This window comes from Microcaecilia unicolor, chromosome 9, assembly GCF_901765095.1.
Source record: "Microcaecilia unicolor chromosome 9, aMicUni1.1, whole genome shotgun sequence".
In the NCBI taxonomy this organism is placed as follows: Eukaryota; Metazoa; Chordata; class Amphibia; order Gymnophiona; family Siphonopidae; genus Microcaecilia; species Microcaecilia unicolor.
In genome coordinates this window covers 84,610,286-84,629,373 of record NC_044039.1, presented here as the reverse complement: position 1 = coordinate 84,629,373, position 19,088 = coordinate 84,610,286, and the positions used below count along the sequence as shown (strand labels likewise).

The 19,088-nt window shown below is 44.2% G+C and overlaps 1 protein-coding gene across 5 annotated transcripts in view; it reads left to right on the top strand.

The window, feature by feature from the left end:
• PPFIBP1 (PPFIA binding protein 1) overlaps positions 1–19,088 on the top strand; it is a 351,944-nt gene that overhangs the window by 247,803 nt on the left and 85,053 nt on the right. For all 5 annotated transcript variants that reach the window (XM_030215475.1, XM_030215474.1, XM_030215476.1 and 2 more), the window contains 3 exons: positions 6,000–6,061; positions 14,908–14,992; positions 18,233–18,384. In XM_030215475.1, coding sequence (XP_030071335.1) covers positions 6,000–6,061; positions 14,908–14,992; positions 18,233–18,384 — 299 coding nt within the window. The remainder of the gene's footprint in view (positions 1–5,999; positions 6,062–14,907; positions 14,993–18,232; positions 18,385–19,088) is intronic.

Sequence of the window (19,088 nt, the reverse complement as noted above, 5' to 3'; positions counted from 1 at the left end):
TGACTTTGTTAATAGTCTTCTAATGGCTTCTCTTTTATGATTGTCTAAACATTGAGCTGTCCGATCTCTTGGGCTCTGCTAGCAGCTTGTATTTGTCTTTGGTACTGAAGTCATATTCCATTTTCTTGTTGGTTTTCAATACTCCTTATTTGAGTTTGCCTTTCCCTTTGGTACTCAAGTCCCTTTTGATATTCAACTGGCGTTTCATCAACTCTTATCTCAGCCTGCCTTTTTCGCTGATCTGCAAGCCATATTTCATTTTCCATTATAGTTTCAACCACCCTGTATAGAAAACAACCTATTTAGTATCTGGAGCCATGACTTGGCCCAAAAAATATGGTCTGCTTTAAATATATTCTACTTTAAGTGAGCCTTAAACATTGACAGTTCTGAGGGGTGTATGAAAATGGCTGAGTGGGGGTGCACTGCTGAGAGAGTGTGAATGGGTATGTTAGAAGGTGAGTGAGGAGTTGTACTGTTGAGGGGAGGTGTGAATGGGGGTGTGGTACTGAGGAGGGTGAGAATGTGAGTGGGGGTGTAGTGCTGAGGGGTGTATGAAAATGAGTGTGAATGGGAGTGTGCTAAAAAGAGGATGTGAGAATGGGTGAGTGGGGGTGTACTGCTGAGGGGTTGAGTGTGAGAATGAATGGGAGTGTACTGGTGAGGGTTTGGGGGTTTGCTGAGAGGTGTGTGAGAATGGGTGAGTAGGAGTGTTTTGCTGAGGGGTTTGTGAGAACGGATGAGTGAGTGGGGGTGTGCTCTTCTGTGGTGTGTGAGTGAGGTTATACTGCTGAGGGATGAGGTGTGTGGAGATGTGCTACTCTTGGTTGTGTGAGAATAGGTGATTGTCAGTGGGAGTGTGGTACTGAGGGGTGAGTGGGGGTATGTTCTGGGGGGTGTGATTGGGGTTGTTTTGTGAGGGGTGGGTGTGTGAGAATGGGTGAGTGTGAGTGGGGTGTTTGGCTGAGTGCTGTGTGAGAATGGCTTAGTGTGACAGGTGTTTTGCTGAAGGGGGGGGGGGGTGAGAAAGGGTGACATTGAGTTTAATACTCCCTTAAATCAGAAAATGTGGAGACTGGATCCCTACCTAGCACTTACTTTTCCGATCAGTTTTTTTAGGTTGATTTTCTTGAATAGTTTCAATCTAGCAAGTGTCTGCCTTTTGGCTTTCACCATTTTCCTGTCAAAACACAGCCTTCTTTTCGAGGGGGACAATTGCACAGCTGCTGTCCCTGTTTCTCCCCACCAGTCTCTGAGAGCTCACCCTATCCCAAGCAGCTTGTTGTTTAGCAGCAGCAAGAAAGAACTTTCCACCCTGCAGCTATTCATTTAATGGGTGAAGGTATTGCTCCTCCTCCCCTAAGTACCCCCCAGAACCAAATCATTTCAAACTACACAGGTAATGACGGTAGAGTCTGCATGCAGTTTTTGGTGGCCATAGCGCTTTGGAGGCCGGAGTTGGGACTCGGACAAACACATGCGTTTGCTATATATATATATATTTCATATACTGCCATTTACCATTCAAATCATGGTGGTGTGTACATTTCTAATGTCTATGGCTGTACAGACAAAACAAATGTTTTATTTTAATTTCTTATACATCGCCTACAATCCCAAAAGTTGTTGAAGCGGTGTACATTTGTTACAGTAGACATTTTTCTGTCCTTAGAGGTCTCACAATCATCTGTACCTGAGGCAGTAGAGGGATAGCTGACTTGCACAAGATCACAAGGAGCTGCACTGGGATTTGAACCAGCCTCTCCTGGTTCTCTGGCTGTTGCTCTAACCATTAGGCTACTTCTCCATTCCAAATAAAATAGAAACCAGATAAAACAAAAGGACTTGGAATTAAACAGAAGGGTGGGGGGGTGGGAATGAATTAAACAGAGCTTCCAGATTTACAGTGAAACCAGTAATTAATGGTACACTTATGTTAGGGATTATCGGGACCTGCCATACATACTTCTGGATTCTATATAGTGCGACTTGTACACGAATCCGTTCATATTCTGGATTTGCATGTACACGAATCCGTTCATATTCTGGATTTGCATGCACACCTTAATTGGTTAACAAGCCAATCAACGCTTATAATTGCTACTTAACAAGCAATTATTGACACTAATTGGCTTTAATTAGAATTTACATGTACAACTTGCTAAGCCTATTCTATAAACTAGTGGATGTAAATTCTACCGCATGGATTCCAAAAGTGGGCATGGTTATGGGAAGAGCATGGGCGGATCATGGACGTTCCTAAAATTTACGCGCATTGTTTTAGATTATGCCCACTCTATGCTTCAATTAGGTGTGGGAATTTATACCAAGTTTTACGTGGCATAAATGGCCATGTTCACATTTAGTCACCATTGGGCATATTCTATAAACCGTGCCGAAACAAATACGTGGTTTAAAGTATACACCTAGGTACATCAGTACATAAGCATCGCCATGCTGGGACAGACCAAGGGTCCATCGAGCCCAGCACCCTGTCACAGACAGCGGCCAAAAGAACAAGCAATTTGTCCCGCCGCTCCTAGAAATAGTGTATTATTTCCTCGTCCATTCAAAAACATTCTTTGGCCTTTTTCTCCAGGAAGCCGTCCAACCTTTTTTTTGAAGTCCGCTAAGTTAACCGTCTTAACCACTTTTTCCGGCAGCGAATTCGAGTTTAGGCGTTGAGTTCCTCCGATTCTTTTTAAATTTACCACACTGCAGCTTCATCGCATGCACCCTTGTCCTAGTATTTTTGGAAAGCATAAACAGGCGCTCCACATCAACCCGTTCCATTCCACTCATCATCTTATAGACCTCTATCATATCGCCCCTCAGCCGCCTCTTCTCCAAGCTGAAGGTGTTTTGGTGTTTTTTTCCGGCAATAATTTTTTAGGCATGATATATAGAATCTAGCTCATAGCAGCACTACAAAAGCCAATATTTAAGAGCATATTTGAATGTCTTATAAGATTAAGCACAAAGATATTAAAGTAAAGAATTCCATAAGGATAGGGTTGCACAACAAAACGCCTCACCACAAGAAAAATTAAACCTAAATCTATTAACAGATGGAATAATTAAATGTTGATGATTAAAAAGACCTAGAGGGAATGTAAGGATGAGTCATGAAGCCAGATAATCCATGAAAGCCACTATGATATGCTCAGTGACTCGTATTCAGCATCTTAGTATCTTAGACTGTATCTTGTGTTAGACAAACATGATGGCAGATAAGGGCCGAATGGCTGGCCCATCCAGTCTGCCCATCCTCAGTAACCACTAACTCCTTTTCCTAAGTGATCCCACGTGCCTGTCCCAAGCTTTCTTAAATTCTAACACAGTCCTCATCTCCACAACCTCCACAGGGAGGCCAGTCCACATATCCACCACCCTCTCCGGGAGAGTATTTTCTCAGATTCCTCCTAAGCCTTTTTCCTCTTAACTTCATGCTATGCCCTCTCATTCCAGAGGTTTCCTTCATTTGAAAAAGGCTCATCTCCTGTACATTAATGCCACTGAGGTACTTAAACGTCCTTATTATATCCCCCTCTCCTGCCTCTCTTTGCTTATCCTAGAAATAAGCAGTGGATTTTCCCAAGTCTATCTTAATAATGGATTATGGACTTTTAGGAAATTATCCAAACCTTTTTTAAACCCCGCCAAGCTAACTGCTTTTACCACATTGGCAACGAATTCGAGTTTAATTAATTAATTCGAGTGGAGGAGTGGCCTAGTGGTTAGGGTGGTGGACTTTGGTCCTGGAGAACTGAGGAACTGAGTTCGATTCCCAGCACAGGCAGCTCCTTGTGACTCTGGGCAAGTCACTTAACCCTCCATTGCCCCACGTAAGCCGCATTGAGCCTGCCATGAGTGGGAAAGCGCGGGGTACAAATGTATCAATCAATCAATTGAGTGCAGAAACATTTTCTCTGATTTGTAGTCAAAGAAAGTTGTTTGAGACAGGGAAGGGACTTAAGGCAACATAGGTAAGAATTGACATTACACTAATAGGCACCAGTGTGTGCTAAAGACAAATCAGTTTGTTCTAGAAAAATTGTGATCTAATGTACTGGGCAGATACATTTCATCCTATTCTTTGAATGAATGATCTTTTCAGGAAAAGAGAGGAAGATGTATTCATTGACATGTAGAGCAGAGAGATTTTAATTATAGTCAGTGGATTTCTAAGAATAAGGTGTATGTTGAGATGTGTATTGAATTGTTCCTTTGAGATGTTAGGTTTTGAAGCCAAGACAGATGCATGTTGAGGGTGTTTTAGGTAAAGGTAGGTGTATGATTTCACTGTTGTGAATTCTTTTGTCTATTTTTCAGTCCTTTTATGTTTGCAGTATAATTAAACCGTTCAGCGCTCAAGAGATTGATGTCCTGTGACAGGTCTACCTGCACTGCTAACTATGTGGCAGCAGTGTGTGGTGATAATGAAACACTGCAGCACATTAGGACAGAGCTGGACATATAAATATGTGTAGTTTTAATTTGTATGTGAAATCTAACTATAGGCTGCGGGGAAAGATTTGTGGGATTTTAGTCAATTTAGTGTAGTTTAATAATTTCATATACCACCTTTCAATATCATATAGCAAAGTGTTTACAGTAGTAAATCTGTATTTCCAGTCATACCCTTGTGCTTTCATTAAGGGACCTGGGTCATGTTTGTTAATCTTTTTGTGGTTGTGACCTGATTACAGCCAAATAAAATGCTCATAAGTACATAAGTAATGCCACACTGGGAAAAGACCAAGGGTCCATCGAGCCCAGCATCCTATCCACGACAGCGGCCAATCCAGGCCAAGAGCACCTGGCAAGCTTCCCAAACATACAAACGTTCTATACATGTTATTCCTGGAAATTGTGGATTTTTCCCAAGTCCATTTATTAGTGGTTTATGGACTTGTCCTTTAGGAAACTGTCTAACCCCTTTTTAAACTCTGCCAAGCTAACCGCCTTCATCACGTTCTCCACCTTCAGGTGGTGCAGAACGATGCACATATAGGGAGCCTATGCAGGTCGTGACTCCAAGCACGGGAAACTCTGCATTAGACAAACTGGAATTCAGGGTGGAAACCAAGGAGTGGCCTAACCAGTGCCGAGTGGGAGGAGTGGCCTAGTGGTTAGAGCACTGGTCTTGCAATCCAGAGGTGGCCGGTTCAAATCCCATCACTGCTCCTTGTGATCTTGGGCAAGTCACTTAACCCTCCATTGCCTTAGGTACAAACTTAGATTGTGAGCCCTCCTGGGACAGAGAAATATCCAGAGTACCTGAATGTAACTCACCTTGAGCTACTACTGAAAAAGGTGTGAGCAAAATCTAAATAAATAAATAAATAAAGTGTCTTCAAGTTCTGCCTCAGACATAACCCAGCTTTTCTAGTAGGTTCCACATGGCTCTGCTGCTCAACCTTCTCCTGGAAGCACACCTAGACATTCGTGTTTGCGGGATTACCACAATTAATATCTATGAAAGAAATCCACATATACCGGAGAGCCATTGTATGCAAACTTCTCTATTGCATATTCATTGTGGCAATCCTGAAAACTCAACAGGCCAGATGTGCCTCCAGGATAGAGCTGAGGAGCAGTGCCTTATAGGACTGGGGCCCTGGGTGATTTCCCTGTTCACTTCCTTCCCCACCCAAAACAAATGGTCATGGGGAAAAAGCATGTTGTACTTATTTTTTCTATTATTTTTATTGACTATTTATAACAAATCCATGGCCTAGTGAGAATGAAGCTGTAATTAATGTAAGAGTTATGTGATGCAGATAAATATCTCCAAACTTTGTGCTTGTGATTTTGGACAGAAAGCAGCATCTCTTAATAAAAGCACAACCTTAGAATGTACAGATGTACAGTGGTGTATAATCAGTAGAGAGAAGGATGTGTGATTTTATATATATTTATATTCCTACAAATAAGTCAAAGTCTGATGCAGACAAGGAAACTTGATCTGACATGTGCTATTTGCTCTATACCATTAGATTTAGAAGTGCAGAAGATGAAGAAGGCCGTGGAATCTCTGATGGCAGCCAATGAAGAAAAGGTACCAAAATGTTCGCATTCACTGAAAATATTTTGACAGTGCTCCAAATTATCTTACTTTGTACCTTTTGTCATTAATTATGAGCAGCTTCTGGGAAGATGGGGTAGGGACAGACCTAATTTGGGGCACCTATAATACACCCCTATTAAGCACAGGGCTGCCCAGAGCCAGGCCTGCCCCCCCCCCCCCAACTCCAGCTGCTGTCGCCCCTATACCTAACCCGGGCCATCCCCCTGCTCCTTACCTTCCTGTGTCTGCTCCTCTCTGTCATTCTTCCTACTCCTGTGTGCCGGGACCCGAGTTATCACGTTAACTCAGTCACCCAGATCATGACACACAGGAGCAGAAGAGAGATGTACACCGGCTCCGGACCCCCCTGGAAGGCCAGGCTCAGGGAATATTGCCCCCCCTACCCCCCATCAGCCCTGATTAAGCAGGAAATGTAATAATCTCCATTGCTCCTTGCATATCTGGGGAAACATCTTTAGGAAGCAGCTTCATTAGGAAGATTTAATGGATGCATTCTGAAGGTGTGAAAAGTGCAGGCCAGAGATGAGGAATGTGCTGGCTTATAGCGCTTATTGCTTGACCGTAGCTAGTCCCACCATCTGTATGATTATGGGATAGGAAAGGAATATAGGGAAGTAAGTAGTGAGGGGAGAGCTGCTTATTTCAACAGCGAAAAGCAGATTTAGGTCAGTGAGATACAGCCTGTTTATAGGTGAAAGATCTAGGCGAGTGGGGTGGCAGTTATCTGGCAAACAGTAAGGTTTAGAAGTTGGAAATAATTATTGAACATCATCTTAGTGAGCAAATTGGTACAGCTAGAAAGGCTCATGTTCTGAGGCAGGGGTCATTAGGGTCTTAGGACTCAATATTCATAATGGTTTAACCAAGCAAGTAAGTTTTTTTTTGTTTGTTTGTTTGTTTTTCTCCCTGTTGAACCTGCTGAGCTGGCCGTCCGGTATTCAGCAACACTGAAGCGGATAGCGCCATTGTATATTCTTGTGACCACCTTGTTACTATCCAGTTAGTTCTGGACCAGTCCAGAGGCAGTCTGTAGCTAGCTGGGTTGTGGCAATATTTATTTTTGTTACATTTGTACCCCGTGCTTTCCCACTCATGGCAGGCTCAATGTGGCTTAAGTTTGCTAACCAGATAGTGGGCTGAATATCGGCTTAAATATTTGGCTGATCCTGCTCCCAAGCACCCCCCCTCGCTCCTGCCCATGTTGGACTCTGAGTTAAAAATGGCTGCCCAGACCCCTAGTTGGTAGTGTTGTGGTATTATCTAGTACTGCAAAACTACCACTAGAAGTTGGGGCAGCCATTTTGCAGCAGGAGCTGGCATGGGCAGGAGCAGGAGAGGATCACTCCTGTCTGAACTATATCCTGAAAACCCTGACTGGTTGGGTGTGCCCTGAGGACTGGGTTCAGACCCCCCTACGCTAGACCATCAGTGACCCTATAGTAAGTTTGGGGGAAGATCATCAGTTCAATGTGGGTAACAACAAAAAGGAACACCTAGGCATACCTAGGGAAGTTATAAGATGTAGGTATCATAAACAATTCAAAATTCTTATAAAACACATTTTTAGAATAACCAAGTTTTAAGATGCTTTCTAAACTGTAAATAGCCAGTAGATATTTGAAGAGTCATAGGGAAATCATTCCACATCTTCATACCCTGATAAAGAAAGATGAACATAAAATCCATTTATATTTGACCCCTTTCCCTGTTGGAAAATGAAATATTATGGAATAAACATAAAGGAATCCTGTCTGGAAAGAGAATGGAACCAAACAAATTTAGCAGTGCTTAGATGGCAACTGCAATAATGGGGAAGTAAAGCCAGTGCCTGACAGACTTCTGTGGTCTGTGGTCATAGCTGGGCAGATTGTGGATGGGCTGGAGTGGGGCTTCGATGACAGCTTCAGTAGTTGGGGAACAAGGCCAGTGCCAGGCAAACTAGGGTCTGTGCCCTGAAAATGACAAGGACAAATCAAGATCAAGTTATACATATGTAATATTTCATCATATCTTATGCTGTGAGTTTTAACTTGTTGGGCAGACTGGATGGACTATTATTATAGGTCATTATCTGCTGTCATCTACTACGTTCAGTGCATTTTTTCTAGCAAAAAAGTGCTGGTACTCAAATGCTAGGCCACCCTTCAGGGGTGGGGTGATCACTGAAGGACTCATCTCACAATAGCCAGGCCCCCTGCAACCAGTCACAGAATCTAGGCAGAATTGATGTGTAGAACCTGAACTCTTTTATTAAAACTTGGGGTCTATGGGTCAATTTTAGCAGACAATGGAAAAGGTGCCGGTACTCAGTACCCCCAAGTATCCCCTCAAAAAAAGCCCTGTGTGTTGCTTCTGTGACTACAATAAATGTCCTTGAATATTGAAAATCCTCCTTGTATTCACCTCACTACTTTGTTTGGTGTCTACACGTCCGTGAGGATTTGTTTTTGTCCTTCTTTCCTGTTTCCCTCCATTTCTTCTCATTATCAGCACTACAGGCTGCACAAGCTGCTTTATCCTTTCCAAAAAAAACCCAAAACTGGCAATTTAATGTGAAAAATTCAGAAGAAATCCTCTCATGAAAACCCAAACGCCACCCCCCAATCTGGTGGTGTGTTTTTGGTGTTAAGGCCAGCATTAGTTTCTGTGCTGTTTTCTGAGCATTAAGAGTGAGTCACCTCATTTGAATCCATTTCAATGCTTTTAAATACAATTTGCGCGGATCTTCAGCGCACACATTAGCAAGCGCGCTGGACCTTTGTGTGCAGTTCCGGTGCTAATCGTTCCTAGAGCTGGTGTTAAGTTTTGTGCATTGAGGCCCTGGTGTTCTAGTTGTTGATAGAATTACTAAGCTGCTGCTAATGATATTTTCTGCAATAGTTTTAATGATGGCTTCAGTTTTCTTATTTGTTTATTTCTACTTGATTACATGCCTTATGAAATCACATTTAACATTCTTTTGCAAAGGCAGGTAATAAAAATGTATAAATATTATTTTTGGTTTGGCTTCTCCACAAAAAGTAAGTATAAAAAATGTGATAAACGGCTCCACCCACTAAAAACATGTTTTCCCACTCCCTGAAGGCTTTTCTGTTATGCCCTGTTTGTTGGAAGGCAGCCCTTGGCTAGGGATTCCCACGGGTGTGGCTGCATTATCCTGTTTATCTTCCAAGACAATGGGATAGCATACCTGTGGCCAGTGTGTTTTTTCTAGCAAAAAAGGTGTCAGTACTCAAATGCTAGGCCACCCTTCAGAAATGGGGTGATCACTGAGGGACCCACCCAGTGGTGTGCTGGTAAATTTTGAGCAACAGGCTCTCTCCACGGTCCACCTCTGTGCCCCCCCACCCCCCAAAATTGCAGAGCTGGCTATACCCAGGGATAGAGCCTGGGGGGGGGGGGGGGGCAATGCATTACTCTCATTTATCCTACATGAATTAGATTGGAGCCTGGGAGCATTACAAAAAACTTTTTTTCCCAGAGAGAGTAATGCATGTAGGATAAAATGCCATAAATAAGTAAATAAATAGAAACTCTGAACATTGAGCACCTGATTCCCATAACATGTCTGTTTTAGAAGCCCTTTACCAGGAGAAAAAAAAATCTCTGCACCAATAACAGGGCTAGGTCCCTATAACCAGCCCCTCCAGTGATACACTGATTACAATTTATAACAAATTACTACTCTACCTATGAAAAGTTAATCTCTTATTATTCTTCCTCTGTGTACATCTCTATGCACAAGACGGCGCCATTTTTAAGAATTTAACTTTTTTTTATTTTTTTTTTTACAGTATCCTCCTCACCCCACCTCACCTACCTATTACAATCCTCCTCCCCGATCCCCAGAACCGAAGGGTCCCACTCCCAGTGCATACCTGAAGGCAGCGTCCCTGGTGGTCTAGTGGATTCTTCGGGGCAGGAAAAATCCCCAGTTTTTCCTGCCCGCTGCCAGCACTGACCCTCATCCTGCCGCATCTTCTTTAAAATGGCTGCTGAGACTTACAAGGGCGGCCTCGCAAAACATCTCCTTCCTCTTTCTTTCCTCCCCTCCATCCATATGCATCTCCTTCCTCTCTCTTCCCTTTCATCCATCCATGCCCAGCTTTTTTCCTGTCCCCCTTCATGATCCATGTCCAGCATTTCTCCTCTCTCCTCCCCTCCATCCATGTTCATCTCACTTCCTCCCTCCCCTCCATCCACTTCCAGGATTTCAACTGTCTACCCTCCCCTCCATCCATGTCTAGAATTTCTCCTCTCTCCCCTAAATCCATGTGTATCTCCTCCTCTGTCTTCCCTCCCTCTCCTCCATCCATGTCCAGCTTTTCTACTTCCTGTGTTCCCTCCCTCTCCTACATCCATGTCCAGCATTTCTTCTCTCTCCCTTCCCCTCCATCCATGTGCATTTCCTTCCTCTCTTTCCTCTTCTCCAACATTTCTCCTCTCCTCTCTTCCCTTCCCTTCCCTCCACTCCATCCATATCCAGCATTTCTCCTCTCTCTCCTCCCCTCCATCCATGTGCATCTCCTTCCTGTCTTCTCTCTCCTCCCCTCCATCCATGTGCATCTCCTTCCTGTCTTCTCTCTCCTCCCCTCCATCCATGTGCATCTCCTTCCTGTCTTCTCTCTTCTCCATCCAGGTTCAGCATTTCTCCTGCCCTCCCCTCCATCCATCCATGTCCAGCAACTCTTCTCTCTCTCCTGCCCTCTTCTCTCCTCCATGTCCAATGATTCTCCTCTGCCCTCCCTTAACCATCCATGTCCAGCGATTTCTTCTCTCCCCACCCCTCCCCCCCATCCATGTCCAGCGATTCTCCTCTTGCCTTCCCCTCCCATCCATTCGCAGTGACTCATCCCAGCCTCCACCTGCCCCCCTTTTCAGCCTCCAAGTTCCAGTTCCAACCCCAGCACCGGCTCACCTGCCTACCCTCAGCTCCCCAGTAGCCCTCCTTTCCTTCCTGCCGCCGCCCTGCATTTAAATATTTTACCTCAAGTCGCGGCAATGGCACTGAAAGCAGCAGTCTCTGCTCACCCTCCAGCCTTCCCTTCCATCTCAGTGTTCCACCCTCGCGGAAACAGGAAATACATCAGAAGAAGGCGAGACACACAGAGAGGGAAGGGAAGGCTGGAGGCAAGCCGAGCCTGCTGCTTTCAGTGCCGCCTCCGCAACTTGAGGTAAAATAAAATATTTAAACGAAGGGCGGCAGAAGGAAGGAAAGGAGGGCTATCGGGGAGCTGAGGGCGGGCAAGTGAGCCGGCGCTGGGAGTCTGTGACCCTGCAGCTCGCGCCGGGGGGGGGGGAGGGGAGGAGAGGAAAGCTGGCTCACACTCCAACAACAACCGGCTCACAAGATGTCAAAAAATTTAACAACCAGTTCTTGCGAGCCGGCTCCAGCACACCACTGGACCTACCCCATAATAGCCAGGCCCCCTGCAACCAGTCACAGAATCTATGGCAAGACAGAATTGGTGTGTAGAGCCTGAGCTCTATTATTAAAACTTGGGTTTCATGGGTCAATTTTAGCATACAGTGGAAAAGGTGCTGGTACTCAGTACCCCCTCAAAAAAAGCCTTGCCTGTGGCAAATGTTCTCCAAAGACAGCAGAACAGAAGAAGCAGACTGTCTTCCCACCCTCCTCCACTTACAAAGTTGTTCTACTTTGGCTGTTATATAGAATGCTGCCGAGCCTTGTGCAGTAGCAGTTGTGTGGCACAGGGACGTAGCCACGGGTGGGCCTGGGTGGGCCCAGGCCCACCCACTTTCCCTCCAGGCCCGCCCAGGCGCCCATTCACATCCTTCGCTCGCTGCTTCTCCCCAAGCTCCGCTTCGCTGCATCGCTCAGCACTCTTCTTCTTGCCTGTCGCGAGGTGCTGCAATTCATGCAGGCGGCTGTGCTCTCCCCTGCCGCGTCTATCCGGTCCTAACAGGAAGTGCATCAGAGGACCGGATGGACGCGGCGGGGGGCGGGGGGGGGGAGCGCGGCTGCCTGTGTAAATGCCTGCGCAGCGTGGCGGGCGAGAGGAAGAGTGCAGGGAGCGACGATCATGCGGCGAAGCGGAGCCTGGGGAGAGGTGCGCATAGCTACATTTGGTGCGCTCACTCTGCCAAGGTACCGGGCAGGCAGCGGAGCAGAGGGAGAAATCTTGTTAAGTGGGAGGAGAGGGAGAAATGCTGCCTGGAGGGAGAGGGGGATAGGGACAAGAGATATGGGGTGGATGGAGAAGGAGAAATGTTGCATGGAGGGGGAGGGAGAACACAGGGAGAAATGTTGGACACAGGTGAAGAGGAGGGAGAGATGGTGCATGAGGGTGGAGGGAAGGAAGAGAGAGAGAGACAAAGGGGTAGAGGGGGGCAAGAAAGGGAGAAATCTTGTATATGGGGCTGGAGGGGAGGGAGAGATGGTGCACGGAGAAGAGAGGGAGAAATGTTGGGCATGACAGTGGATGGGAAGAAGGGAGAGACGCTGTATGGGTGGAGGAGAAAGACATATTGGACCTGGGGCACAAGGGAGGGGGAGACAGAGATGGTGGACAGTGGGAGAGAGACAGAAATGTTGGACATGGTGGAGGAAGGAAGAGAATGCTGCATGGGAAGGAGGGGGAAGACAGCTATTGGATCTGGGGTACAAGGGAGGGGGAAAGAAGGATGTGGACAATGGGAGAGAGGGGGAGATGTAGGACATGGGGTTGGATGAGAGGCAGGGGAGATTCATAGGAGAGGGAGATATTGGATCCAGGAGCAAATGAGAATGATGGAGAGATGCCAGACAATGGGAGGAAAGAGAGAGGGAGAAATGCTGGACCATGGGGAGGAGAGAAGGGACAGGGGTGGAGAGAAGAGAAGGGATAGGGAGCTAGAAGGGTGGATGGAGGAAGATGCTGGGAATGGTGGAACCATGTGGGAGATGCTGGAGGGGGGGGGCGGAGGAAGAGGGTGGCAAGGAAATGGATGAGAGGATAGTGATTACAGAAGATAGAAATATAGTAATGGGGAGTAGATTAAAGATGAAAGGGAATGGCAGAGAAACTTTTGTGCCACCCACTTTGGGCTCAGGCCCACCCAAAATTGGTTTTCTGGCTACGCCACTGGTGTGGCATCTCATGCTCATGCCCTGAAAAGCCTTCTTGGCTGTTCTGCTACTTTGTAGGTGTGTGTGTTTCATTGCCATCAGATGACTTCACCCATATACATAGCTTCTTACCCTGTATTTGGAAAATATCTGTTACACTTAAGCAGATTCTTTCTTTCGAGCGGGGGAGAAGGGGGAGCTGGGTTTGATTCCCACTGCAGCTCCTTGTGACCCTGGGCAGGTCACTTAACCCTCCGTTGCCACTGGTACAAAAGCATAGATTGAGTCCACTAGGGACAAATATGTAATATATAGAAATTGCTTTAATCGTACCTTCAAAGGGCGATTTATCAAGAAGCTAACAATAAACAATTTCTAAGAAAAAAGTCTTTTAAATAATATCAGAGAGAATCTCCTTGGTCATTGGCGACCAGTGGGTGATCTGGGATTGGAATGTTGTCAAGATCACCAATGGGAGGGTGGTATTGTAAATTTTTCTTTCTAAAAAATTATAAATCAACTTGTGCTTTTAAAAGCTCCAAGCCCTGATCCAAAGCTTGACTGAATATAGACATCTGTGTGCTTTATCATAACAGCCAGTAGAATTTTTAAAAAGCCATGGTAGTTGTAAATGAAGGTCCACTGCCCCACCCCCCCTGCCTGGCTACACCTCCCTCCTTCCTTCCATCCCTGCACGGTCTGGCATCTTTTCCCCCACACCTGGCTCTGTCTGCTTGCTCTTACTTTTACCTGTTCCCGAAGTCTTCAGTGCTGCAGCACCAGCAGCAGCCTTACTCACAGGCTGCCTCCGGAATGCACCATGCCTTTCCCTTCTGACCTGTCCTGCTCTTCCGGAAACAGGAAGTTGCATTAGAATGGGTGGGACAGGTCAGAGGGGAAAGGCACTGTGCATGCTAGAGGCAGCCTGTAAGTATGGTGTTGCTGCACCACACTTCGAGAACAGGTGAGAGAATGAGAGCAAGCTAGCAGAGCCAGGTATGGGGAGAAAGACGCTGAACCGTACAGAGAGGAAGTGGAGATGAAAGGAAGGAGGGGAGGTGTAGCTATGGGGGAGGGGTCCTGGATGCTGGAGATACTATAAGTAGAAGGAGACACTGCATGGTGTAGGTGAGACACAGAGACACTGGAAAGGGGAGGAGATGCTGTGTGGGGATGGGAGACGCCGGGAGGGGGAGGACATGCTGCATGGGGAAGAGAGACACTATGTGGGGACTGTTCAGCTCTTTATTCTTCCTTAAACGTAAATTTTGCAAGTACTGCCTGAGAATCCAAAAATTGGGACTGACCAATCCCCAAGCAGTCCAGGTTTCTGGACTTCTACTAGAGTGATGTGATAGCCGTGTTAGTCTACTTTTAAAGGTAATCAGTAGAAATAAAATAAAACATAGAAAAGATATCTTTTTTTATTGGACTAATTTAATACATTTTTTTGATTAGCTTTCTAAGGTAACCCTTCTTCATCAGATCAGAAATAATCATATGTTGATAAATAACAGCATATATAAGTGAAACATCAAAGCATTCCAATGACACAGGAAGAGGGTGGGGTAGATTAGATGTATTATTTTCTTTTCTATGTTTTATTTCTATTGATTACATCGGACTTCTACTGTAACTGTATTTGTCTTTAAAGATATAGGAGAATTTTAATGCAGTTTATTATTGTATTCCTGTTGTGCTCAATTTGTAGATTGATACATGTACATGTGTTTCTGTACTTATGCAGGATCGGAAAATAGAAGAACTTCGACAAGCTCTAAACAGATACAAGAAAGTACAAGATATGGTTCTGCTGGCTCAAGGTAAAAAAGGTAATCTGGCTTTTGATGTGTACTTTATAAAGTGGTTTTAATTGCCTGTTGCACTGGTAAAGTGGTTAAATTCATTCCCCTTGGCCTAAAATATCTTTTTCATGGCTATCTCCCTCCCTCCTTACTTCAGTTGCTTAGTATTGCCCAGCATTAGTGGAAGGCTTCTTTATTTTAGGTTGATGGTATGAGCCTTGGTGAACTCTTAGTAGTTGGGGGGGGGGGGGAGTTAAAATTGCTTATGCCTAGCGAATGAGGAGAGTTAACTATGATTAGCTGAAGTTAGGCTAGTTAGAAAGCAACAAGAGTTCAAAATATTCACATTAACTGAGAATGAAGCCTTCCAGCGCAAATAAGTGGGAGGAAAAGGAGGAGAGGTGAAGTCTGCTCAAGAAGAAATTTGAATGAGGCAGGGGCTAGAGCAGTTTTGGAATGGAGAGTGCATTTTCAGATTCATATAGGTTGCTATTTTGGGCAAAGGAAAATCTGTGCACATTCCAATGTCTCGTATAACTCTACATGGTTCAGCCCTACTCCCTTCTGTTTTCTAAAGGGTAGTTCAGGAAAATTATTGTGAACAAAGTGTGTGTGTGTTTTTTTTTCTGTGTGCTTTACCTTTGGTTCAATAAAGGCACTATCAAAAATTTTGTATTAAAGACTTCCATACCATCTTGTCAACCCAAAATGAAGACCAAAACAGTGTACAGTTGCTGAAAAAATAGATTAAATTAACAAATAAAACAAAAATGACAATTGCTTCATTTCCCTCAAATTGATTTAAAAAAAAATGCATCACTACTTGCCTTAACACTAAAGACGTTAATCTTTTTCCAGCAGCTCAGATGCATTTTTTCCAGAGATGCTACCGATGAGAACTTTTCTTGCTGTATACTCTGTATCCTGTACTAGTTGAATAGGAGATTTTGTAGCTTTTTTTTTTTTTTTTTTTTTTTTAACATTTTTGTAGCTAGCTAGAATGAAAACTGGTTTTAGGTAAGAAGTGAAGTCTTTGCATCTTGGAGGATGTAGTGGCTGGAATTTGGATTGGATTTGAATTTAATCACTCACATTTTTAAACTAGAGAGTTGCACAGGGACAGAAATCTAACCCGTCCTTGCAGGAATTTAACCTATCCCCACCCATCCCCGCTGCAAATAATCTCCTTCATTCCCACCACAGCGCCACACTGCACCGTGCCACACAGTCACCTTGACCCCCCCCCCCCCCCAAGAAAAAGCCAGATTATATAAATATTGGTAAAAATAACATAAATGCATTTTCTTCCATACTCTGCTAAATAAAAAATGTAAAAAGATGCATATTTCCAAAAAAGCAAGTAACTATGAGCAGCATGTCCCCCTTTCCTTTCCTTCGCCTCCCATCCATGAGCAGCATGTCTTCCTTCTCCACCTCCTTCTATCCTATGTGCTCTATTTCCCCTTTTCCCTTCCCCCCTCTCCATGCAAGTTCCCCTTACCAAAATATTTTCCTGCTCCCTCCCCCCCCCCCCCCCATTGTGGGTAAATGGGAGGATCCATTCTTTACATCACTTTTATTACTCCAACCAGAGGTTTTAAACATCTGTTAAAATAAAGTGGTAGAGCCCATGCGGCTTCTGCTATCTGCAAAGAAACATCTCTTCTAGCATGGACAAATTCTGGTACATTAAGATGGCCTTTTCATTTTTTAGGGGTCAGTTTTCTCAGGAGTTACTTTAATTCTTTCTTTCATGGAAAAAGATATTTGGAAAACGGAGCCTAAAAATGAAGTTGTTCTGCAGCATCTTGTGCAAAATGAGCGCTGACCATTTTAGGTCTGTGAGAGCTTCTCTAAGGCAGGGAGATAATTTTTTTGCTCTACTTTTCGTCCTGGTGTGTATGATTAACTTGGGGCAGAAAGGAAAGCAGCACAACCAAGCTGTTGCCAGCTGAGAAGGAAGCCGTGACTCTTATTCCATACCCTAAAAAAGATAACAGGATTTTTGAGATCCTGTGTGAGTCTGTCAGGGAAGACAGGCGGTTTGCAAAGCTGGCCACATCAAGTGAAGGCAGGAAAAGTAGAGGAGGTGATCATTCCTCTTAACACATCTCATTTTACAGCTAAAGTCCCTCCACCCCCTATCAGCTGATTTTTTTTTGTTTTCTTGGGGACATGTTGGAAAAGAGAATTCTGATAGATGAGTTTGCATGCCCTCCCTGAACGTACCTTGGTACATCCTGGTGGTCTCTTGTGGGCAGGAAAGATACCCACTCTTTCCTGCCCTCTACCGCTGAACCTCTCCCTGTGTCTTTAAAATGGCTTCACTATTTGTGAGGGTGGTGGGGCGAAGGAAGAGAAGGTACATGCTGAACTATTAGTTGGGGTGGGTGGGTGGGTGGGGGAGGTAAAATGCTAGACCATGTGTGGGGTGGACCATGAGATAAAAAGGTTGAACATCTTTGATGCCGTCATCAGCCTTAAGTAAGAATTTGGAAATGCAATGGTATAGACCAGTGAAAAGGAGCGCTCTTAGCCTAGCCACTGCAGTGAGGGAAAGGAAAAGGCAGGCAACATGAATATCGAAAGGAAGAATGTCAAAGAACATCAAATGAAAGTACTTAGATTTGCATGGGCAAACAAAGAGTGCAGAAGTGATGATGATTTGGGTGCTGGATATGAAGATAGGGGTTGGAGGATATGAAGGGAAGAGGTTAGATAAGCTAGGAGGTAAGAGAGGGGTAGAGAGGAGACAGCTGAAGGAATGGTTCAGAGGTGGAGGAGCAATTAGAGATTGTAAGGGAGGGGTTCTGAAGGTTTTTTTGTAATTCTTGACAACATGCTTTTTTTTCCACTACTTCTGTATGGAATTAAGAACTGAAACTTAGTATATGCATAGACAAGCTTAAATTACCTTTCATATTAAAATACATGGTTAAATTTGATCAATTAATTTCCTGGCATTTAAACTGTAGTTGACGAACACATTTTGTGTAGGAGAAATAGTATCCTAATGAGGCTTAGAGGGGCTCTATTTGGCCTCTTCCTGTATTTTCTCTGGTGCATATTTTGGAGGGAATGTTTACTTTGCAGTTTCTATTTTCATACATTGGGATTCCCAATATTTCTTGAGAATTCCTAATATGACAATAATCGTTTACTGTCAGAAACAAGATAGTGGTCCTCCCTCCCCTAGTCAATGTGTTAAATCCTATCTTATCCTGTTAACAAGCACATGGATCTATTCTATATTTCTCTTCTCTTTAGTGAAAGATGGTGGAAACGATGAGATGAATTCGGGATCCTTTTCAGCCTTACTGGGAGGTTTAAGTGAGGCAGAGAAAACACCATTATCTTCTCCATTAATAGTGACACCAAACCTGGTAGAGTTGAACATAAATAGCCCTGAAGAGATAGTGGTGAGTTATATTGTTGCAGGAATCCTTAAAATTCTTTTAATTAAGAAAGTAATATCTTTTTGTTAACTGCTTTGAATCCTTTTGAGAGTTGGTAGTATAGAAAACAGGGAATGGGATAGAATATTTGTAACGAGTGGAAAAGCAAACAAAGCAATTTATATTGCATTTTATTCCATATAGATACCATGACAAATCTTTAAACATATTGGCAAGGAGGATTCTGTAACTGGGTGCCTGGTATGAGCCTATTCTATAAAGCAGGGGTACTCCAGACTTTTGGTCAAGTGGTCCACTTTTTCAACTGCCGAGTTGTTCACGGTCCACAATATTAACTTGTCTACCTAAACGTGCCTTAGTATTGGTAATGGAAGTGAGACTTTTTGACATAGGTATCATCTGAGATGATTTTTTGATTCTGTGTGTTGGTGCAGCCATCTTGGGTTGTTGATGCTGCCAATTTTGTGTTTTGACATTGAGTTTACCCGCACTACTGATCCGCCTGGCTGCTGTACAACAACCCAAACATGACTGTGTCAAAAGTATCTGCTGGTTTTCTGTCCTAGGATCAGTAAATACTTTCTTAGGCCTAAATTCAGTTTGAAATTTGTTTTGTGGGCTAAAACTCAGTTTTTGTAATAAAGGCAATACAGATTTTGTCGATTCATTTTTTTTTTCAAGTTAAGGCTTAGCCGCAGTCTACAGGA